At 40.1% G+C, this 19,243-nt stretch overlaps 1 protein-coding gene across 3 annotated transcripts in view; it reads left to right on the forward strand.

Annotated features, from left to right (window-relative positions):
- macrod1 (mono-ADP ribosylhydrolase 1) overlaps positions 1-19,243 on the forward strand; it is a 114,885-nt gene that overhangs the window by 86,630 nt on the left and 9,012 nt on the right. For all 3 annotated transcript variants that reach the window (XM_069171306.1, XM_069171305.1, XM_069171304.1), the window contains 3 exons: positions 13,890-14,011; positions 16,666-16,696; positions 19,117-19,190. In XM_069171306.1, coding sequence (XP_069027407.1) covers positions 13,890-14,011; positions 16,666-16,696; positions 19,117-19,190 — 227 coding nt within the window. The remainder of the gene's footprint in view (positions 1-13,889; positions 14,012-16,665; positions 16,697-19,116; positions 19,191-19,243) is intronic.

Raw genomic sequence — 19,243 nt, forward strand, 5'->3', positions numbered from 1 at the left:
TCCCTCGGTGGCCAATTACCGCTAATTAAAATCCTCACTGCAGCTCTCCCGGACTCCCCCTCTTCCTCTCCTCCAAGACCTCCATCTCTTTGCTTCTCCTGTCACCCTGTCGCTCTCGTCTCTTTCTCTTTCTTTGAAGACAGGGTGTCGCTGCCTGCCGTGATCAACAACTTAAACACCTTATTTCACCCTGTTCTTCTCATCTTCTTCCTCACCTTTATACCTTTTCACCCCTTCTCTTTTTTCTTCTTCCTCACTCCTAAATTTGGTTCTTCTTTCCTCCCCCCTTATATCTCACTCCCATCCTCTTCCCGCCTTTCCTTTTCCTCCGCATCTCACCCCCTCCCTCCTCCCCCACTGCTCCTATCATCATCAGCAGTAAGGTTTCTTTAGTAGTGCCAAGAGACTTGACAAGGCTCTGGGCTAAAGACTGTAGCAGGCAGACTGTGATACCTTCCTAGTTGTGGAGTTTTTTTTTCCTTCTCATTTTTTTTTTTTTTGACAAGGTTGTCGACATCTTTGCTTCTTCCTGCCTTGGCGTCAGCAGTGCGATTCTTCTAGGTGTTAAAAAGCTTCGTAAAAACTGCTGCTGTGATCATCATCATCATCATCATCATCATGCTGCTCCTCATCAGCAGCAGCCCTGGTGTTAATTCATTCAGTTAATTAATTCGCCTTGAAGGAGAAAAAAGGATAAAAAAAAAAGAAAAAAAAAAAAAAGAAAGAAGCTCCAGTGTTGCTTGGCTCAGGGAAAGAGAGTTGGAGAGTAGGAATGAGAGGGAGTAAAGAATATCTTTGCTGCTGCTCTGATGAAAAAAATTATGTCCGCTCCTTTAAGCATCTGCATCTTGTTCCCCCTTTTTTCTGTCCCCTCTTGCCGTCCTGTTTAGAATAACTGTCTTTTTCATAGAAAGGTGGAAAGAGATAGGGAGAACCATGGGGGCCTTTTCAAGACCTGATCCTTCCTATTGTACCACAGCCCGGGCCTGGATTTAAGAGCTCTGTCCGCTTGGCTGAACACAAACTGAGGCCGAGCACACAAAGGACCAGCTAGCCTTTTTCCTGCCTCCTGCTTTAAAGGCAGATAAAGAAAGGCGCAGGACAGATGGAGGTATGAGAGGAGAGAAAGAAGAGGGGAGGGCAAATGATGGACGAATGGGTGGCTGTTGAGTATGAAAAGCAGAAGCAGCGACTCGTGGCCTCCCAGGTAAGAATGGTGGGAGGCCACAGGGTTGAGGAAAGGGAGGGGTTATGACAATAAGACGGAAAAAAGCTGGACGGCAGACAAAAAGAAAAGCCGGGGCGGGTGTCACCGGATGGCACTCAGTCAAGTTCTCTTAAGGTTTATGCCAGTGTAACGCCCACTTACGAGAGAGAGGAGGCACACACACACACACACACACACACACACACACACACACACACACACACACATACACACACACACACACACACACACACACACACACACACACACACACACACACACACTCTCTCTCTCGCACTCTCACCTCCTGTGTTACTTGCTGTTTCCCTCCCTTGTCTACCTGTCTGTGCCGTTTACTCTTATTATATTTTTCAGCCTGTATTATTGTTTTAGCAAGAAGATCATACAGTGTGACAGGGCCTTAATAAACCAGCAAAGCAGTATGTTCTGTAAAACTGTCTCCATGCCGTCTGTGGGAAACAAGCTTTTGTTATAATTAGGTCAGAGTGATTTGTGTTTTTACACGTTGATGAAAGAAGCTTCGTACCGTCGTATTCTAATCAATCTGATAAGCGGTGCAGTAGGCGGAAAACAAGATAAAACCACAGAGGACATTAACACTTTGTGGGAGAGGGGCTTTGTACTAGAGAACAACTGACATGAAAGAAGTTCTAACTCATTAAATTCAAAAATATCTTTTGCACTTTTTACTCCATTGCATTTATCTGACCGCTGTGGTTCCCAGAACCACAGAATTTGATTTTACAATAAATTGAGTTTATTAATACGATACAATGCTTTACACAAGGTAGAGTGAGTCCAAACTCAGACACCTGCAACATTTAAAATACTGTTTAGGTATTAATTTGTGAGTAACAATGATCCAAAGATATTTTATATAAAAATATAACTCAGTTTTGTTCAATAGTGAGCAATAACTTGTAATACTTTAAATCCCTATAGAGCAAGGTTGCGCACACCCTACTACGTGAGCTAATTCTGAAATGGCCAGCTCAATGAGATCTACCAATATGTATATATATATATATAGATATATATATATATATATATATATAGATATATATAAATAAATGTACCTTGCATTACGGTATTACGGTATAAACCCTCCACATCAACATATTCTGATGGCCAGGGGCCCAGGGACTCGCACTCAAGGGATATGCCCCTGTTATTTGCGTGAAATTCGGCTGTCAGGTAGCCCCATAAATTCTTTATATTTTTCATAAAAAGTGGGATGTAATTTCAGCCCTATGTTGGAGACAATTCAGAAGCCAGCTATGATTTCAAAACCGGATTAGTTAAAAACACTTTGTTGAACAGAGAAACAATGAGTATAATCAAAATGGGTCAATTCTGCTGTATTTTTTTTATATGTGGCACATTGTGAAGCCATCGAGACTTCGGGCGTAATTCCATCAACAGATGGACACAGGGCTTCTTTACATATCATAAACTAATGCGTAAAACGCTCAGTGTGTGCATATGTTCATGTAATGACACTTCGGAGAAGTTTAACCTCTGGCAGGCTGAATGGCTATTAATTGCATATTTTCACACTGTATGCAACTACGGCTATAATAGCTGCTGTTAGGTATAGACAGCAAAAATGCTCGTGCAAAATCAGCATGAAGGCGCAGGTCTGTAAAGTTTCTCCCTCATTAATCAACAAACAGAGCCAGAAAGTGAAAACACCACAGTAAGAGCCCACAGCACTGATTTCTGAAAACCTGACCTGATTAGGTGGGTGTAGTATTGTTGTTGCGTCCATCTCAGATGTTCCTGAATAAAACCTGTTTATATAAAAGGTTTTCTTCCTTCCAGTAGATGCCTCCACATTCCTGTGAGCACATATGTGTTGCTTTCAGAAAATGCCATTTTTCTTCCTCATGAAAGGATTTTTGCTTTGTATCGTTTGCTGTCTTCACAAAAGGAGATAACATGTTCCCTTTACCAATGTAAGTACAAGAGAACATTTTTCTTTGCCCACATGTACAGTATGTGGTCACCTGTGTTGTTCTGCAGCTGTTTTCATGGTTTATGTTTGGGGTTAGCATCTGTGGAATCTCACTTCAATTTGTATGTATAAAAACTATATCTGGCACCTTGTTGCTCTAAGTTTAGGTTGAGACACATTATATCCTCCTGTTCTCCTCAGCGCTGGGTTCCACAACCACAGCGCATTAACTCCGAGGGAATCTGAGGACAGGCAGCTTGAAGATTTGCCTATCCCACTTTCTACCAGCTAAACATTCAAGAAAATAAAGACAAGCTCGACACGTGTTAAGAAAACAGGTCTCAACATCAACATCTCCAAAACTCAGGTGACGTGCTTTGATACGCAACACTCCCAGCACCAGTTTGAATAACTGGTGAGGCACTTGAGTGTGTTGAAAACGTATAGACAGTACTTGGACAGCCATATCAGCAGGGATGGTTGTGCTGAGGTGGACTTCTCCAGGCAAAAGAAAACCTAAATGACCGACTGAAGGACGAGTCAGCAAAGAGGCCCAACATGTTGCCAAGAAATGATGGAGGCAGCTCAATGTGGCCTTTTATCCATCAAGGGACAAATAGGATTACAGTGATAGTTAGACACAAACTTTGTGATGTTTCAACTTGACATTGCTCCTGTGCACAAAGCAAAGTCCATACAGGAATAGTTTTCTGAATCTGGTGTAAGAAGGCTGTGTGGTCTGCAGAGCTCTGACCTTGACCCCATCTCAGAGCAGGATGACCCCACTGATGCTCTTGAGGCTTTGTGGGAGTAAATCTGCAGCCAGGCTTTACAACCTTGTAACAGTGGAGTGTTACAGCAGCATATCCATGTTAATTTTTGAATTGGTGTGATGCGTCCACATACTTTTGACCATATAGTCTTGAATATGTGCATTTTAAATCGACTGAAAGAGGACTGAAATCCCTCATTTGTTAGCAAAACCCTGTGCAGTCACAAAGGGTGATTGTGTATGTTTTCGGCATATTAAACGCGTAGCACGCACATACTTTCTCTTACTGTCAGTCACACACTTTCAGGAGACACATCCAATTTGTCCCTTTAACACTGGTCTTCACACAGGCTCCATAACACACTATCCAACACACTCTCTCCTTCAAGCATAAATCCCTCACACATCCTAACATGCTCTGCTAGCTTTCCATCTCCCCATTGAGCTCCCCCCCATCTCACCCACTCTTCGTGTGTTTCAGGGTAATGTGAGCCAGCAGCCATAACACTGGGGTGGGGAGGAGGAGGAGGAGGTGGTAGGGGGTTGTTGATGTATGGTGGAACTAAAGCAGCCCTGCCGATCGATAATGTAAACAGGAGTGAAGAGAGGCGGTAAATAAGGCCGACTCCTGACAGAACTGTCTACCTCAGGTGACGGAGAGAGAGGGAGAGAGAGGAGAAGTAGGGAAGAGGGGGTGAGGGGAATTTCTAATGGAGGAAGAAAGGGAGAAACAAGGATGTATGGGCAAAGAGGATAACAGAGGGATGAGAGGGACAAGGGAGGGAAGGTTGGAACAAATGGGGCAGGAGAAGAGGAAGACAGGAGGGATGAAGTGAGGATAAGAGACGGATAAAATGGAAGAAGAGAGGAGGGAATAGACAGGAGGTGATGGAGGCATGGGGGAGAGGGTAATGGGGGCGAGAGGAGAGGTGCTGCATGAGGTAATGGTAACGGAGGGAGGGAGGGTGACGACAAAGGACGTAGAGAGTGAAAGATGGAGTGAAGGTGGATGGATAAAGAAGAAAAAGAGGTGACGGATGGAAAGAGGAATATAAATGAAACGGATGATTGGGTCAGCAATGAGGACAAATCGCCACGGCGATTATAGATTACGGTTCAGTTTTTGCGTAGCCATATTTGTTTCCGTGTGTGTGTGTGTGTGTGTGTGTGTGTGTGTGTGTGTGTGTGTGTGTGTGTGTGTGTGTGTGTGTGAATTAGAGAACAGTGCAGCCGTGACATTTAGTGGATGACATGCAGATGAATGACCACCAAGTGACCCACTGTTGAACCAAATCAGCATAACACGTACAGTACCGCACACGAACACACGCGGCCGAGCTGCGAACCTGGTCACCGCTGAGTGCTCCGTTGATGCATTGGCTCAAAGATTCTTTGAGAACGCACACTCACTCTGGGCTACTTCACTGTCGGAGTAATGCACACTGAGTGGAGAGTAAACACACAAACAATGACAGACAAACACACAATGCGGAGAACAAATGTGTCTTTTACACTGTCCTCCTTAGTCTTTTTTTTGTATTCTCTTCCTGCATGTTTCACCACAGTAATTAAACATGTGTTTGTGAGTGTTTCAGCTGCTGTGAATGTTCTGATAGGTCTCTGCTGCTATTTAAAGACTCATCCACAGCATTCTCGCACACTATAAATTGCTCACCAAGTGGTGAATCACAATAGTGATTCATCATAAAGCCAGTTCTTGTACGCTCTTAAATTTCCAGTGTTTTTTCGGCTGGGCCCATGTAAAGAAGGGGTTTATACTGTTCTCTCAGCAGCTCTACTGTACAAAATACAGCTTTGAGTTGTCAGGTATTTTAATAGAAATAACGATTGCAATGTGCCTCAATTCCAAAAAAAGAATAAGAATCAAGTTTCTACAAGTTACTCAAACGGTGCAGAAAAACACCCAAATCAGGAGATATTGTAATATAAAATAAAACCAGTTCCAGTGGTTTAGGTTAAAATAAATTTTATTAAGAGTTAAATGGGGATGAAAACCTGACTTCCTCAGGCAGGTCGATGCAGAGTCTCGGAGGCCTAAATGCAAACACTCTATCCCCGTCAGTTTTTAGCTCGGCCTCTGGAACAGCAGAGGCCATGAAAAGTAATCAATAAGTAATCTAAAAATCAATTCTAAAACATACTGCGAGTCAATGAAAGGAGAATTAAAGGTTTTTGGGCCTGTGTGTCTGTGATGAGTGGAGAATTTAGATGAATTTTGGATCAGATTGTTTCACTGATAAGAAAAACAAAAGATTAAGCTTATGAAATACTGATGAATGTCAGTTTGAGCTGGGTGATTATTGAATTTCAGCCAAATTATACTGTGACGATACAATCTGATCCTATTTTTATTTTACAAATTTCTGTTGTCCATATTAATGATTCTGATAAGGCTGGGATTGAAAAGTAAAAAAAAAATTTTTTTTTTTTTTTTTTTTTAATGAGAGCAGAAACGATTGGTCAATTATTTTTACCTTTTTAATAAAATAATAAATGTATCAATTTATTTAAAAAAAAAATGCACTGTTTCCTTTCTCTCAAATCTTCATATTTGCTGCTGTCTGTGATTGTCACATATACAAATTTTGGTCAGACTAAATAAACAACTTGTAAATGCCGTCTCAGGTCCTGAGTAATTATGTGACTCAATTAAACAATAACAAAAACAATTGCTCGTTGCAGTTTTAGTTAGACACATTAATGCAGTGACTCAAATAAACTGTTTTTAAACAAATTAAAACCGCTGATCTTTGCTTTACTTCGTGTTGTTTTGCAGACCAGTCAAGCCGTAACGTAGGAACAGCACAGGAGGCGATACGTTGTTGCCGGCTGATATTGTGGCACTTAGCAGCTAATAGGCCTGCAGCCGTCAGCACTGTCAGTGTCATGAATGACCACCTGCAATGTGATACAACATACAATATAAACCTTTTATAATGTCTGAAATTGTAGAATATTAGTGTCTAATAGTTGTGTCGGTTTATGAACAGGCTTTGATTGGAGTATTCTCTCTTGGGTTCATATTCTGAGACTAAGTGATTTCTCAGGGACTGCACTCTCCTTCATCAGTGAGCAGTTTGATGAAGGACTGTCACTGTACTCAGACATGTTTCTTTCAGTCTAGATCTGTGGACTTCTCTCTTAGCTGGAGTCTCTCATACCAGCTTGTGGAGCAGACTTTCATCGGCACACTTCAGGTCATAGGGGGACACAGAGACGTCGCAGCATATAGTTTTTCATAAATTGCCAAAGCAGTAAAGCTTCTTGTCTCCTGTTTAATGATCGCAGGAGGAGTATGGTCTGTTGAGACAGCTGCGTGACTCAGAGCAGCTTGACGAAGGCAAATATTATGCTCAACACAGAACGCAACCCACATTTGATAAGTTAGCAATCGTTCGTGTAAAGGACTAAAAAACGAATTCACGAACTGCAGTTCACATATTCGTTCTCTTCGGTCGACAAAATTAGTTTTTAAAGGTTTTAGATGTATGTAACAGTGTATCAAATGCAAATGGTAATATACAAAGTTTGCTTAAGCATTTTAGTGTCTTTCAGCTCATTGTTTTGGCTCTCTGGTCCACAACTTTAATTTTCTGGTTCATTCGGACTGTTCTCAGAGTGTCAAGTGTATGTTTTCAGAATAAAAGCACAAAAAAGCTGATCAACATATTGGAGCATTAAGGAGATAAAGAACCAGATAGTTTCCTCAGTAACTGGTGGAGACCAAAAAAGAGCTCCAAGGAGAGTGAATGTTGGACACAACTTCAAATAAATGTCTGTATCTGATGGGTTTTTAGGCAACTGTTTTCGGACATACTCACTTTTTAGGTGATAAAATGTTGTTGTTACAACTTGATGCTCTACCCCCAAATGGACAGGAGTCAGTTAATGCAGTTCTAGTATCAAAAATTGTTGGCTTATTAACAACTTAAGTTAGCTGAGGAGTTTTTGGGAGCATATTTTTGAGCTATGGAGTTCCAAAGTGTTCAAAATAATTAAATATATAAGGACAGCATGAAATAAATGGTCTTTTTTCCATTTAATTCCAGAAGTTTTTATTTTAGAATGTAACTTTTTCAAAGTCTGTTTTTTTTAAACAATGTTGCTTTTCCCCAGGGGCCATTTTATTTCATATACCACTTTTGATTAGATTTCACCTAACATTATATCTTATAGTCTGTATTCTGTTTGTATTCCTTTATTAAAAAAAAAATATATATATATATATATATATTATTTGAATGTATTTATTTATTTAGTTTTGAATGCCTCAGTGTGCCATAGAAAACATGTAAAACAAGAAACCCTGACCTCTGTGCACTGAAATGAAATTCAAGTCTCTTGAACCTCTGCAAATATATGTAAATCTATGAAAACATGTATGTTCAATTGGGTAAGAAGGAAAACATGGGTAGTGTCACAAAGTAGCCCATCTGGGTGGGTGTGTGTGTGTTTGTACTCCAGCTTTTGGTTTTAAATCAAACACGCACTAAAGATTACCAATGATAAATAGATGTTTTTACATGGCAGTCTATTTGAATTGAAAAAAAATCTCATATTGAGTTACACTGAATCATATTTAAGCAGCTTAACTCTTCAACTCTTTATGATGCTTATAGCTATGTAGTAATGGTAAAATTAGGAGTAAAACCTGTATTTCATGTCATTAAAATGTTTGCTAGGTTGCCTATCTTTAAGACGATTTAATAGAAAGGGGTTTGAGATTGAAGCTGTGATTTAAATCAGCTTAAACCTCTTTCCCAAGAGCTTCCTCTCTTTCAGATTTGTATCTCAAGTACTTAGTTATGAAAAAATAATACAGTACAATAGTTCTTGGCAGGCTGAGCGTTGTTCCACTGCCCGGGCATAATGAGCAGATCCTGCATCGTGAACCAAATATCTTTCATTGATTGTGGTTGGCTGAATTTCTTTGTCGATGGATACGGCTACAACATTTTCTATTAACAGAAAAACCTGTTGAGGGTATCGGGGAAATAGAAACAGGAGCACATTTCATAATTCTTTTATGAATTCCCTGTTTTGAAATAAGATCCCCAGATCATATTTTTTTTTAAATCCCAAACCCTGTGTTAAATCTTTCTAACTCATGCTGTCCGATTCTCGGAGGGTTGGATTAAAGAGCTTCTTCTAGGCTTCTTCTGTGCTCTGCAATCCGTGGCTTGTTAAATGAGTGGGTGATTAGGAGAGAGGGCTGTATTAATGTCCATCTTAATGTAGTTAATCATTAGTCTCATTGTTTTGAATTGTGAAGAAGACAAATGCGATCAGTGTGGGTGAGTTGTTAATTCAGGTGTTTTTTTTTCTTCTCCCCAGTTAATTCAAATCTGTTCATTTTATGAACCTTTTTAAAATTCAAAAAGCCTTTCGGAGGCAATTATTATCGGTGATGTCCATTGCAAACAAGTGTCCATGAACCCACTCGCATAAATCATAAGAACAGAACTTGCCTCAGAAATTTTCTTCAGTATTAAATTGATTCAGTAATAGTTTTTCTGCACATCCAAAGGTGCATTGCAAACATAAACAGCTAAAAACTAATTTGGCATACGTTTAAATATTCCACTTCGACAAAATGTAAACATATATATATATGGGTTGATCAAAATGTTGAGAGACTAATCCAGTTGTGCGCATATGGAGAGAAGCACCATGACGTGCACATAGCAGGGGGAAGCTATGACCTTCATGAGGAAGTATTCTAAGTTACGTCGCTTGATCAACATCAGCACCTGAGTTACACAGGTTTTTGTGACAACTGTTCCGTAAACATTTGTGATTTCACCGTGCATCAGAAACATGTCCAGAGAAACATCACATTTTTGGGGAGCAAAAAGACGTCACGTGGAGTCAAATCCAGCAAGTAGGGGTGGTGAGGGGGCTGCAATTGTGTTGTTGTGGGCAAGGAACGTTTGCGTCATCAATATATATTATATATATTTGAACCATGCACGTCACAGCGTTGGCGGCATTTGCGCACGACAGGCGCAATCTCTCAACGTTTTGAGAGAGGCTAAGGCACAAGTTTTAGACCAGTGCATAATTTACTGAATCCATTGCAAAATTATACTTATACCTGTTTAAATGTACTCCCAAACTTTTATACCTTTGTGAGGTCTGTGTTGCAAAAATTGTTACATCTGGTAATATTTGTTATATTAGTTGACTGTAATGTTTTCCAAAACTATAATTTTGTAGTCCTGGATTAAATTCTCACTCTGAGGCTTGCTGTTTCATATAAAAACAGTGGTATTCGAATTGGAATAAAAAATGATAGGGAAATAAATAAAGGCCATCCCAAATATATGAATGAGTCAATACATTTGCAAATAATCGCTCAACTGTCTGTCAAAACAAATGAGATTGGGCCGGTGTGCATCATAGGCTGCTTTAGTGTATTTTCAATAAAACATAACATCATCAGGGACTTTGAAAATAATAATACAACTGCAAAATATTTTATTGAATTGATATGATGACAGGGACACAAATCTCACTCCAAGCTGAATTGAAAAGCTGCAGACCTGATCTTTATATAGCAATTTATTGTAGGCTGAATTTATTTCATCACATATTTCATGACTATATTTATTTATTTCACCAGCATATCTATTTATATAGATTTGAATGAAATAGAATTCCATAGTTTTTAGAGTACGGGGAGCTCCCGTTGTTCGTACTTCAACATCTAAACTGAGGCCTATGTGGACTTTTCCACAGTCATAGACGGTGATAAACGTCACCATAGCAACACATTGTCTCTCTCTGTACTTGGATGTTGCCTGTCGCGGCTTAACAACTGTCAGGGAAGTCTCTCGCGTCGTAGCAACATCTTTCTTCTCCTCAGACCGGCTTCAGTGGCTCACACATTTGTAGAGCTGCAGTTCAGATATGACTGTGACAGGTGGAAGGAGAAGTAGTTCCTTTTAACTGGGTATTCTTAATTTTTTTTTCTCTGAGCAGTTGGTAGTAGGAAAGTCCCACTTCATTCTCCCATCAAAGTTGTATACATTGTCCCCTGCTTTGAAACCAACATGGGGCTGGGCCTTATACTTTAGTGAGTGTTTAGGGCTGCTCTTCTCTGTATGTTACATTTGGTGTGTAGTACACACCGGGGTATTGTTATCTCAAATCTGACACGGCTGTTGTGCACTTACCGTAAATGACTGTAACATTTGAAAGCTTCACCCTCTAAAGTACCTGATGGCTTTGTTTCCTCATTTCACTTGCGTGATTTCACGTGTTTAATTAAACATACTGATGACTACTTAGTGAAAAATAATCATTCCCTACGTTCTGAATCACATACTATTTCTTACATACTTTTATTACATACTGCAGCTACCCTTAGAAAGTCTGTACTGTTGCATGTGGTGTGTATACAATTGGGACATACTTGCTTCATCATAAAAATGCGCCTTGAACTTTGACCCACTAGATCATATATGTTCCATACCACGACATTTCAAGTGAAAACAAAAAGGATGCAATTTGCAATGAGTACGCTTCTCTTAATGCCTCTTCTTCTTCTTCTTCTCGTTCTTCCGTTTGCCGTCAGATCATTAGCGCCACCAACTCTGCCGGCGGCTCAGTAGATGTGACATATCTTCCACTATCTACTACAAAACATGACCGGATGTAGTAGGACATCATGGTGCTCCTTTCAGTAGTTTGGAAACAAGTTGGTGGTTCATTCCCTTTTGCTATGTAGCCAAATAGCGACCATTAAGGGTGAGAAGTGCTTGACTTTCACACCGTCTGACAGTTCACTGCATGTTGTCATACTTGTGTGAACACATTTATGCGCTCAAAACAGCATGTGTCAGTATATGCGAATTTAGACCGAGACTCCGTGAAAAAAACATATCTGAAATTAAAAGTCAGGCTAATTTGATTAAGATTGGGCAGGTTTGAGGCTCCGATTGGGATGTTTATTCAAAATCTGGACACACTTACTACGAATCCAATTTATCACAGTTCTGGCACGGGAAAACTGACATGTCAAGATTGATAAAAAAAAAAAAAAAAAAGATTATTTCACCTAATTCTGTCAGGAATAAAATAAATGTAGTTAAAATGTATTTTTTTTTTCAGATGTGTGTGTGTGTACATGTGGGTGCGTGTGTGTGTGTGTGTGTGCGTGTGCATGTGTGTTTGCGTAGAGGCAGTGGTCCAGCTTGGTTTTATGACAGCGTTGGGATTCACGCTGAGAGCAACATGCTGAGCCTCATCAGAATGTGTGGTGGCGTTAGCGTAGGCGTGTAGAGGCTGGCTAAACCACATCTCTACTGCAGTCTTCTCTGTTCCTTACTCAGCTTCTACTTGTGAACTCCCCCACCCCCCACCCCACCCACCACCCACTCACCCACCGCCGTCTGCCTTCAATTCAATGCACTTCAGCTCATCTACCCTCTTTTTAATCAATTAGTCAAATTTAAATATTTTTTCAGTGACCTGAGAGGAAAAAAAACAGTCATTAACTTGACAAAGAAAGTACACAGGATCAATTAGTCAAACTAGAGCCACATGACAGTATTATTGTACAAAGCAATTAGAAACAGTGAAAGACAGTTTTATTGTAAATTTGCAGAGAAGAAAAGAGTAAGCATTATTTAAAGGGGTTCGTACACTTTCAATACAGTGAAGAAGTGTAGTACTTGAAGCAGTTTTAGTAAAATATTTACTTTATTACTATATTATAGTATATATATTTACTATACAATTAATGAGAAACACCCAGGGTTTCCTGCCCAGTTGTTTTATACTCAAAGATTATTTGCGTGCAGCGTTAAAAGTGACAGCAGGAGCTTTATAGCTTTCCAGATCTGCAGTTCAAATCATATGCTCTTAGCGACAGAGAGAGGGATTTTTTTGAAAGCCTGCGGTGTGTTCACTGATTGTAGACCTCTGAATGGCTGCCCAGGTCTCAGGCATTATTCAATGACGTAAAAATAAGACAGCCTGTTACAGGGAAACAGTTCTGTTTTAAATGTCAAAGATATGTTCAGTCCCATTCAAGTAACTGACAATACGAGGGTGGATCAGAAAGCTCAGAGATTGCTAGTGTTACGCGCAAAAGGTGCACAGAAAAGCTATAAACTTCGTGAGTAACTACTCAAAGTTTCAACACTTGATCAACATCAGCACCTGAGTTATACATGCTTTTATGAGCAGTGGTCCGGGTGCTTTTGCGATTTCTCTGTGGACATGACCAGTGGGTGCTCATTAATTTTAGTGTCAATCTCTAGAAATCGGTAACGGAGACCTTTGTAATGCTTGTGGATGCCTACGGCAATGAAGCAATGAGCCTGGAAAGATGTTTGGAGGGACTGAGGGGCATAACATCATTGTCCAAAAACAAAAAAGTGGGTTTTTGTTGACCATAGCGGGGTTGTGCACCGTGAATTGGTCTCCCGGGGTCAGACTGTCAAAAGCAAGTTCTACTGCGATGTCCCACTCACTGAACAAATTAAAAACACACAAGTTTCTTGCCCACATCAATGATGTGCACTTTATGCTTTTTAAGTTTCAGGTGCCACTGCTTACAAATATTTTTTTTTATCACAGAAAGTGTGCCACAGCGGGAACAAATGTTTGGGAAATGCTCTAAAATCCAACTGACTTCCATGATGTTACCAGCTTTGTTTGTGATGGGAGAGGTGACGTTACTGCAAAGCTTCTGTCGAGACATTAAAAACCTTTTTTTAAGTCAGCAGTTGAGTTACAGTTTTATAATATATTTCAATATTAATATTCACTATAACTGCAATATAAACTGTTATAAAAAGGGAATTTAACTGGAGAAAGATTATTTGATTTGACTTATATTTCACTGTTGCTTCACACCTCTTACTCTGTGTATAAAAATGCTTCTTCTCATCTCTCTGTCTCTGCAGATGTGATCCACACAGTGGGGCCCATTGCGCAAGGAGGAGTTGAAGAGAGGGAGAGGAATTCTCTGAGGCAGTGCTACAAGAACAGCATGCAAACAGCCACGGATAATGCTGCACGCTCTGTGGTGAGAACTGAGGGATGAGATGAATCTGAAGGGATGATGAAAGCTGGGGACAAATAGGGAGGGAGGGGAGGGGTCGGAAAGAGGGCGGACACTTGAGAGGTCAGGTTAAAAGGAAGGGAATCACTGAGAACTGCAACAGAAAAAAGGAAGAACGCAAAGACAAAGAGAAGGCATGGTTAAGAGGAAAGAAGAAGAGAGGCACTGCAGTCACGACGGTGTGACAAAATTCTATTTAAAAAATAAACCTGAGCTAAAGAGCGGAGATTGATCACCTGTGGATTTTTCAAAGGGAACTACATTTCAGCTGAGATAGATAGAGGAAGGGGAAAAACAAGTCATGGTGTTGAGTTGTAAGAAGGCTTCATGAAACACACCAGGCAGGAGGTTTCATAGAGAAGCGTTAAAGCCAAAGAAAAAGACCAAAGCAACTTAAAAATAAAGTCAGAGGTGCAGCAGCAGAAAACATGGAGGCTGTGAAGCTAAAAGTAGTGCCTTGTAGTTTCACTGCTGAAAAATATAATCGAAATCTGACTTACAGTTTGTCCACTGCAGCAATTTCTATTTTTCTACACATCTACAAATCATTACAGCATTTATTATTAATTTCTGCACATCCATAAAATTTCAAGTCATATATTTATCTTTGGTCGTGAGGAACTTGTGAGTCACATCTGCCTTCACCCCGAGTTTCAAGCTCTGCTGTCAAATTAAACGAACAGATCTGGAGACACAGGGAGCATCCTGGCATCTGCTCCTATGGCCATATTTAACAGCAGGTTGAGAATCTGCCAGATTTGAAGTTTACTGACTGCTTGACTCAAACCAGAACCAGTGGTGGTGCTTAAACTTGCCTAACATTGATACCATCAGCTGAAAGCTTCAATCCTTTTAATTGTGTATTGTTCAATCCCCCATTTTGATGCTGTTTAATGTGTTTATAATCTAAAACTGTCTCTCTGTTTAATAGAATTAATCCCTACTGCGTGTTCTGTTTTACTGTGCCGGTTTTAAATCACCCACAGTATTCACTCTCAAGAAATTCATAGGAAACAATGCACTCACGATTTAAATGTTACAGTTTGTAATTTAATCTACTCGATAGAGCCTTCAAATTTACTGTTGGCTCTCCTGCATCCATATCAGAGGTGTCTTATTTTACTGCTAATGCAAACTAAACGTTTCCTGCTGCTGCTGCTTCAGACTAAAGGATAGGTTCACATTTTTTTTCAAGGCTGACATGCTTGTAAACACATTGAAAACATTGTTGGTATTTTTTTTTTATTCTTGCTTCTGTCCATGTAGGTCACACAGAGACACCTTTTTTTTATTTGTTTAAATCAGTTGCATTATAAGTGATGGGGAGCAAAATCCACATTCCTCATTCTGTGTAGAAACACTCTCTAATGTTCAGCTGAGGCAATTAATCAGCATCGTTATTAAAATCAAATCTAAAGTTACAGTCATTTTGTACCAAATTACCTCCTTGTGTTTCTCCATTATGTTCCAGGTGAAAAAAGAAAAAAGTGACAAAAAGAGGGAATTTGGTGCCAGAAAGATCTTTACAGCTAAAGCCTCACGTTAGCTTTGGGTGCAGCCAGTGTGAATGGAAAGAACAGTTTAAGTGACCAACAGTGCCTTAATTGTACATGTAGGACAATAAATACCTTCGTTATATGGCAGGAGTAGAGAGTTGACAGGTGACAGATGAAATATAAGGATTCAAACTGGGGACTGGTTGTTGGTCCACATCTTAACTCCTAAGAGAATACGTCGATTCAAGACATGGAAGAAAAGCAAACTGTCTTTTAGAGGCATTGAACTAACACAAGTGACCTTTATTATGGAAAAGCCATGGGAAGCTATTAGATGAAGAGCTGCAGGTGACAAGTTCTCGCTGCCATTTTTGAGAATCAGTGTTCCTTCAATACGCTGTCAGTGTAAACAACTCAGTTTACTTGTTTCCCTATACCTGTGTCGTCTTCATTAAACCAACATAACACCATTAATCTTCACAGCCCCCAGTTTGCGTAACTTCACTGAAAACAAACACCCAATTTGGTCTTCTATTATGTGCGTCATTTCCAACACTCCGGGAACTACATGACTGAAACACACTCGTTACCAAAACAGCTGGACTGAAATGTTAAAGATACTTTAAACTCTTAAAAAAATATAGAACTGATTGTTTCCACACTAATGGTCTCCATACCCCCTTCATAATTACAACAGTGATGCCTGGTTAGCGCTGCTAGCTCTGCTGTAGATGATAAAGGAAGTCCTTCTGTGCCTCGTCAGCAAAGGATGATCCACAATTTGATCTTTAAGTAGAAGAAAGGCTGCCACAAAAAAAACAATCAGGAGAAAGACTCCATTGAGGTCCAGCAGAGAGTGTGATTTTAGTGCAATGGTGTGTGCATGTGTGTCTAATTGTATGGCTGTCTTGTTGAGCACCAGTTTGAGTTTCAGATGTTAAGAGTGAGATGAGGGTCGATTTTAGGCTTTTAGTTTAGGATAAGAGGCTGTATTATGTCGGTGAGTGTCCTCACGTGCGTGCGTGCATGCGTGTGTGTATGTGCGTGCGTATGTGCATGCGTGCGTGTGTGTGAGAGATCAGAAACAGACTAACTACTTTGTTTGTCATCTTATTTCTGCAGGCCTTCCCTTGCATCTCCACTGGAATCTACGGTCAGTGTGTTTATGTGTCTCCTCATCAAAACCAGAGCAAATGACATGTGCATTCATTGAGTCATGTGTCTTATATGTGCGCGCGATCAATTTTGTGAGTTATCAATTTTCAGTTTCACTTCACATGTTGGTCAACAACAACAACAACATACCTGTGGGCCTCTGTTTATGTGCCTTACACACTGGCGGTGTTCTCCACCAGTATCAGTCTGCCTGTTTAACCGGAGAGCTGCTGAGTCACCCACTGCCACTTGTCACATTATCTCTTCCAGCCACAGAGGTGGTTCTCAGATTAACGCTTTGGATTAAGTCTGGCAGATTAAGACAGATTAGGCCGGAGATTGTGTTAGATTGACTGTAATCCCCTTCGCACTGGCAGGACAGAGAGTTAAAGATAGTACTTAATCACACCCCGGGGTGGCTCTGATGTGAGGGCCGCTTGTCAACACTTCTCTCCCATTGCTTGAAAGAGGAAAAGGCCAAAGTCCCTACTGACTCCATTTGTAATCAGTATCCTTTTCTCCGTTCCACCTGTTTCTGTTTGTCAGCATCCATCGTTTTCCTTTTGACTGCTTTGTAGGTCAGCATGTTCAAAGAGTTACCAAAGGTTACATAATTTTAGAAGATAAAATCAGCTTTACAGACCGCTTCAATTGAAGGCAGGAAAGAGGGAAAGTTAATCTGCTTTGCTCATTGTTTTTGGAACAATACTTACAAAGTACTTCCAAATAGAAAATGTGAAAAAAAAATCATACCAACATCTTATTTTTTTTTCTTTCATCTTGTCTCATTTTTAAGGAGAAAATATAAAGGAATTGTCTTGTTTTTTACATTTGGAGCTGTGACTCAACTACATTTGAAGTCTGAGGCTGCTTTTCATCATTGTTTCACCCACTTTGTAATTTGATGCAATTGAAAAATAATGTAGGTATAGTGCCAACATGACTGCCAGCCAGTCACAGTATTTGTTTTTGAATAATCCCAGAGAGGATTTGTACTTTTACAGTGACATCTGAGAGTCCTACAAGTATTATAGCTGCTCTCATCACACGTTTTCAGTCATCCTGGCTGAATAGACCTCATTACAGTGTAGGTGAGTAGACCTGTGCTGAGAAATATGTGAGGACATTAAGGGTGATTTCACACCTACCTTTTTTGGTCCAAACCTTCAGGTGTCAAAGGTACCAAAGGAACAAAATTTTGTCCAACCAAAAGAGATGGTGTCAGTCCGATTCCAAGTAGTTTTCGGATGATTCTGACTTTTGTACCAGTTTCACAAGGCTGAGGCATTTTATCGTCACCAATTAAACAATAGAAGAATTAAAGGATCCAAACAGGGAAGTAAAAATGAGCACATTGAATTGACAACATGCAGACATCAGACACATACTTGTCTACAAATCAATGCCAAGTGTAGGGAGACGCAGCCCATGAAGGTGAGGAGGACAGGATGAAGGCATGGCATACAAAGTAATGCAGTGCGCTCGCAAAGATGCAATGTGAAACCAAAGCGAACCAGATCGGTGTAGACAATTTAATAAAAACATTAACCTTGGTTTGAACTTTTCCAGTTTGAAAACACACTTAGTTTTCTATCTTTCCTTATGAGAATAGTAAATGCATTTTAGAGGAAACATCACTGCAGCCTTGATTAAATCCATTTGCAACATTTTTCTCCACTCCAGCTAATGTTTTTTTTTTGCTACTACTACAGGTGGTTGTGGTGAATGATGGGTGTACAAAGTGAAGGATTTTGACACCTCAGATCACAGTTTACTTCTTTTATCACGTGTGGAAAAGAATGGGTGACTCAAACAGCTCAGTAAAGGTTGGAGGAAGATCATGGCTTTGATTAAATATTAAAAACAGGAATGCGTCCCGTGTTAGCTTTACATTTTTCAGTATTTAACAAAGACCATTATCTTTCCTGGACATTAAGCAGGTCAATTAATCAAACAAACAATGTATTGTTCAGTGCTAATTTGTAGTCTTGTGTATTTCCCTATGTTAACATGTACCCTTTTGTGGTGTATGGAATATTTACGGTCTGATTACTGCGTTTGTTTGGGCTGGGCATTTTGGCCAGATGATAAATTTTCATAGGCTTTGTGTTGCTTTTCCAGCAGTGGTGGGAATAATTTTCCAGCAGTGAAAGGTCTCGGCTGCTGAATGAATAGAGAAAAAGCCCTGTCGTCTTTCTCCATCTGTCTCCTGGTAACCAACAAGTGTCTGCATGTAGCTGAAATAGGCGAATCGGGATGAGTGTTACAATAGTGGAAAGAAGAACAGATCTGGAGAAAAAAAACAGCTAAAAAAAACCCACTGCAGACAACAAGCTAACGCAAACACACAGATCTGTCACTGCACCTGCTCTTGGAAATGGTGTCTCCTTTTTTCATGTTGTGTGTGCGTTTGTGTAGGATACCCACCTGAACAGGCTGTGCACCAGGCGTTAGCAACTGTGAGGGAGTATCTTGATGCACATCATGACAAGGTGGGTATATTTTCTCGTGTGTTTTTGTGTGCATGATTGGCAATGTTTCCCTC

The sequence above is a fragment of the Embiotoca jacksoni genome, unplaced genomic scaffold, assembly GCF_022577435.1.
Source record: "Embiotoca jacksoni isolate LCO1_2020_lvr unplaced genomic scaffold, fEmbJac1.0.p SCAF_5, whole genome shotgun sequence".
Lineage (NCBI taxonomy): Eukaryota > Metazoa > Chordata > Actinopteri > Embiotocidae > Embiotoca > Embiotoca jacksoni.